The sequence below is a fragment of the Carya illinoinensis genome, chromosome 11, assembly GCF_018687715.1.
Source record: "Carya illinoinensis cultivar Pawnee chromosome 11, C.illinoinensisPawnee_v1, whole genome shotgun sequence".
Classification (NCBI taxonomy): Eukaryota; Viridiplantae; Streptophyta; class Magnoliopsida; order Fagales; family Juglandaceae; genus Carya; species Carya illinoinensis.
Genome location: NC_056762.1, coordinates 24,734,106 through 24,738,999, shown reverse-complemented (window position 1 = coordinate 24,738,999; position 4,894 = coordinate 24,734,106). Strand labels below are relative to the sequence as shown.

The window sequence follows — 4,894 nt, the reverse complement described above, 5'->3', positions numbered from 1 at the left end:
CAGAGATTTCTACAAGTATGTTGGACTTGATAATACATGTTTACATGTTTTGTATTTTGATATGTCTTAAGAAGTCTAAAGTTGCACACTCAGAATATAATGTAATTGCTAATTTATAGATTGTAATGTAATGTAATTGTTTAGAATATAAAACAAGTACTACTTTGTGTAAATGCTTTATGTATTGTAATATAACGTAAGACGTGTACCTTTTTGTGTATTTTATTTAATAACATTTTTTTTTTGTAACACCATTTCCGGCAATCTCAAATTGTTGAAAATAATTTTTTTTGTCACAACAACCTATTTGCAGTAATAATTAGTCAAAGCCGCTTCTAAGCGGTCGGGCTGTTGAAGGGCTGTTAACAGCCAGCCAATAGACAGATGACACGTCAGTTATTACACCTTAATACAAGTAGAACCGGTTACACAGGATGCTTGACAAGAAGCTGAAATCGAGTGAAAGAAGACGCCCTCTGAAACCGAGTGAAATATACAGCAGCCCCCTCTCTAAACTCGAACGATGATGAACCTCACCTCACCCCAACATTTTTCCACCTGAGTGCCGTCCACCTCGCCGACGCCACCTCCACCAGTCCACCACCTCGATTCCGAGGCTGAGTCGTGCTCGGTTTGCCGAAGATTTTAGTCGGCCACGAAGCCGAGATTCACGAGCGCCGACCACCTCCCGAAGCCACCTCCACCAGTCCAGCACGATTCCGAGGCTGCCACCTCCGCCAGTGGGCTTTGATTCCGAGGCTGCCACCTCCACCACAATGGCTGAAAGTCGACTGATATTTGACGCCCAGGTAAAAACGTTTTTCCGTTGTTTTTGTGTTTCTTTATTTTTTTTGAAGCGGTTTATTTATTTTTTGAATCGGTTTAAAGCTTTGTTAAATTGAAGGGAATTCCTTTTATGTTTATGGTTCGGATTTATTTTTATGTTTCCGCACAAATCATAGATTAGTGGATGAAACTTGAAGTCAGTTGCTAGGTTAGAGAGTGTCTTTCGAAAATGCTATTTCAAATAAATTTCTCCTTGAATGGCTGTAACGAGCTAAGGAAAAGTCCAGACCACCTTTGGAGTCCCTTAGAATCCCCATGTATTGATGAATATACACTGAAGATGATTTAAAGATTCGCCTTTTGCTGAAAACTCACGGGTCCAGACATTAGTATCATTCTGCTGGGCACTTTCAGCAATAGTTATTGCAGTTGTGAACTTATTTTGGATGTAAGATTATCTTGAAAGTCTCTATTTTCAACTTAATTGCAAGTTATTTAACTTCTTCTAAGTTCTATATTTCATTCTCGTTCTTAAATTTAACACTTGAGTAATTCCAATAATATGCAGTTTGTATTACAAATATTAAGATGAAATATATAATTTTTTAATGTAAATATAACCATAGAAATAGCCCATGTACTGACTTGTATTTCTTAATGTGACACAAAGGACAAAACAATGAGTTCTGATAGTGATGAAGTTGAGATATTGATGAGTAACACAAGTGTACAAGGTGGTGTGAATTTAGAAGATGTGAATTTAGAAGATGTGAATTTAGAAGATGTGAATTTGGAAGATGTGAATTTAGAAAATATTGTTAATTTGGAAGATGGAGTCCAAGTGGAAGATGGAGCGAATGTTGATGGAGGAACCAATGTCATTTCCTCGTCGAGTAGTGGTCCTTCGGAGCCATTCATTGGTATGTTATTTGAGGATGTGGAAGACGCCCAAGCATTTTAGAAGGCATATGCAAGACGAAAAGGTTTTGCAATTAGAACGAATCATACTCGGTTGTCGAAAGATGATAAAACTCTTTGTGCAGTAGACTATGTATGCACAAGAGAAGGATTTCGGCGGGCAAGTCGGAAAGAACAAGATCGAACAATCCCTGAACCAGCTGAAACGAAAATTGGATGTAAAGCAATAATGGGAATAAAAAAGGATGGTGAAAAATGGATAGTCAACAAGTTTGTGGTTAGACATAACCATATTTTACTTACACCGAGAAGTACTAGTTTTCTTCGTGGACACAGGGGAGTTAGTAAAGTCCAGAAAAAGCTTATTATGACTTTGAATGAGTCCGGTGTACCGACAAGAAAGATTATGTCGGTCTTGAGTAAAGAATCTGGTGGTGACTTTAATGTTGGCTGTATTGGCAAGGATGTTGAAAATTACGTGGGAAACAAAAGGAGAAAAGTTTTTGAAGAGGGAGATGCACAAAAGTTATATTCCTATTTTGTTGATCGACAACTGAAAGAACCTGGGTTTGTTTTCTCCATGCAAGTTGACAAAAATGGGTGTATGGGAAGTTGTTTTTGGGCTGATGCGCGATCAAGGGCTGCATACCAGTATTTTGGGGATGTTGTTACATTTGATGCCACGTACTTGACTAATATTTATAAGATGCCATTTGTGCCATTTTCTGGAGTTAATCACCATCATCAAACCATTATGTTTGGTTGTGCTCTGTTAGTTAGTGAAACAGCCGAATCATATACATGGTTATTACGAACATGGCAAGAGGCAATGCTTGGTCGTGCTCCTTCAACTATAATTACGGATGATGACAAGGCGATGGCAAAGGCAATTGGAGAGGTACTCCCGAATACAATTCATAGACTGTGTTTGTGGCATATTTTACAAAAGTTTCCCGAACACTTGGCTCATGCATATAACAAATATCCGGACTTTCAAAAAGATTTCCGTCATTGCATCCATGAGACAATTACAACTGAGGAGTTTGAGCAGGAATGGGCTTTGATACTAGTGAAGTATGAGTTAGGAGAAAATACTTGGCTGCAAAATCTTTATGCCCGACGGGATAAGTGGGTTCCGGCTTACTTACGTTCAACATTCTGTGCTGGTATGTCAACAACTCAAAGGAGTGAAAGTATGAATAAATTTTTCAAAGACTATGTCAAATCAAGCACTATGGTTAGTGACTTTGTGCATCAATATGAAAAAGCTATAGATGCACGTTATTTCAAAGAGAAAGAGAAGGATGTGCGGACAAAATCTACACGGGCGATAATGAAGACACCTCTTAAAATTGAAGAGGCGGCGGCAATGGTTTATACAAGAAAGTCCTTCATGATCTTCCAAAATGAACTTTTCGATAGTCTACGATACCAAGCAAAAAAATTATCAAAAGAAGGTGAGACTAAGACATATGGAGTCAATGCTTACGGTAAAGAAACACCTCTTTACCATGTGACGCTTGAGGGTGATGAAGAACATGCAACATGTACTTGCCATAAGTGGGAGTTTATGGGAATTCTTTGTAGGCATATCTTGTGTGTTTTTGGGAAGAAAATGAAGTTAGATAGATTGCCACAACATTATGTGCTAGAAAGATGGACTATTAATGCTAAGAGCCGACCCATTCCTGACATACCATCTCCTGAAGGGCATATTCGGGAAGGACTAGATGAGCCTACGATGAGAAAAACCAAAACTATGTTACAACTTTACGACATTGTCGAACTAGGCTCACAGTCAGATGCGAAACATAATCACCTCACAGTTGCATTGGAGAAGGTTCACAAAGAGTTACTTGAGATGGATGATAATGTAGAATGTTCACGAGCATGCGAACCAATGAAAGATGATCACAACATGGGAAGTCAAGTTATATCGAACTTCTCACAAACGGTGCAGGATCCTCCAAGGGTGCCCACAAAAGGACGTCCAAAATCTTTGAGAGCGAAGAACCCAAAAGAGTCACATGCGACGAAGAAGAGACACTGTAGCATTTGCAAGAATGAAGGGCATGCTAAAAACAATTGTCCGTCGGTGAGGTAATGAAGATTTATGATTATTTTGTCTTTTTTTAGTTTTTAATTGAAGACCATGTCTTAAATTTGGCCATCGAATTGGGTTGTTTATGTAGGGATATTGGGCCAACAATTGACAACATATCGCAACACGTTGATCCATAGTGATATATTTATGGTATGTGACTTTATTTGTCTTTTAACATTATGTATTGGTCGGTATTGTTAATTTATTCCGCCTTTATTGTTAATCTAATCCAATTTTATTGTTAATGTGACAGGGAGTAAGGTGGGTGGAAGCTTGGGAAGGGTGGAATTTATTGTTGTTTATTATCACTAATAGTATTTTAATACAGACTGAACCTTGGGGTCTGTACTTGTGTTTTTATGGTCTGGGTTGGTATCATAAAAGCTCCCAAATGCTGGTGAGTGGTGTTTGGTTAATTTAAATTGATGTAGAGATATCGATTGGTGTAAAGGATAATGCTGATTGTGAATGTTGTCAATTGATTTTTTTTAGAAAGATGTTGTGGCTTGCCTATTATCAGAAGAGGAGTCGTAGTTGATGTTTTTATCTTCCTGACATAGCGTCTCTTATGCAGCTAGATCAATCAATATCAGTAATATTCTAACCGGGAAATGTCTTGGGCAAGTTAGAGCAAGCAACAGCTTTCCCGTGGAAAATGAATGCAGTTGCAGTGATAATCTCTTGACATTGTTCATAGTTTTCTCTTAGATTTATTTAAGCTCCTTTTGGATGGTTGAATTGATCGTTCTGCCACAGAGAATTGGGAAGAGTTATTATGTTGGTTTTAAATACATTGTTAAATTAAGTTAGTAAAATTTATTTGCCCAAAAGCTTTGTACAATTTTATTGGACAGAAGCTTTGTTAAATGGAAACTTTGATTATTTTGTTTTTGGAAGATGCATTTTGTGCCATTATATTGGGTGGAAGCTTTGATAGCTGTATCGAATTGGAAGCTTTGTATGTATGGAGAAAATTGAGCTAAGGACATGATGAATTTACTCGGGTTGCTAAAAACAACATGCAGGTTGTTAGGAGTTGGTTGCTAAAAACAACATGCAGGTTGTTATTTTATTTGGAGTCCGGCG

The 4,894-nt window shown here is 37.8% G+C and overlaps 1 protein-coding gene across 1 annotated transcript; it reads left to right on the top strand.

The window, feature by feature from the left end:
- The first annotated feature begins 1,933 nt into the window (after positions 1 to 1,933).
- On the top strand, positions 1,934 to 4,622 carry LOC122282319 (protein FAR1-RELATED SEQUENCE 5-like). The gene is made up of 4 exons (XM_043094276.1): positions 1,934 to 3,804; positions 3,897 to 3,958; positions 4,062 to 4,205; positions 4,383 to 4,622. The coding sequence occupies exons 1-2, from the start codon at positions 1,934 to 1,936 to the stop codon at positions 3,943 to 3,945; spliced, it is 1,920 nt and encodes a 639-aa protein (XP_042950210.1). The 3' UTR covers positions 3,946 to 3,958; positions 4,062 to 4,205; positions 4,383 to 4,622.
- Positions 4,623 to 4,894: the final 272 nt, after the last annotated feature.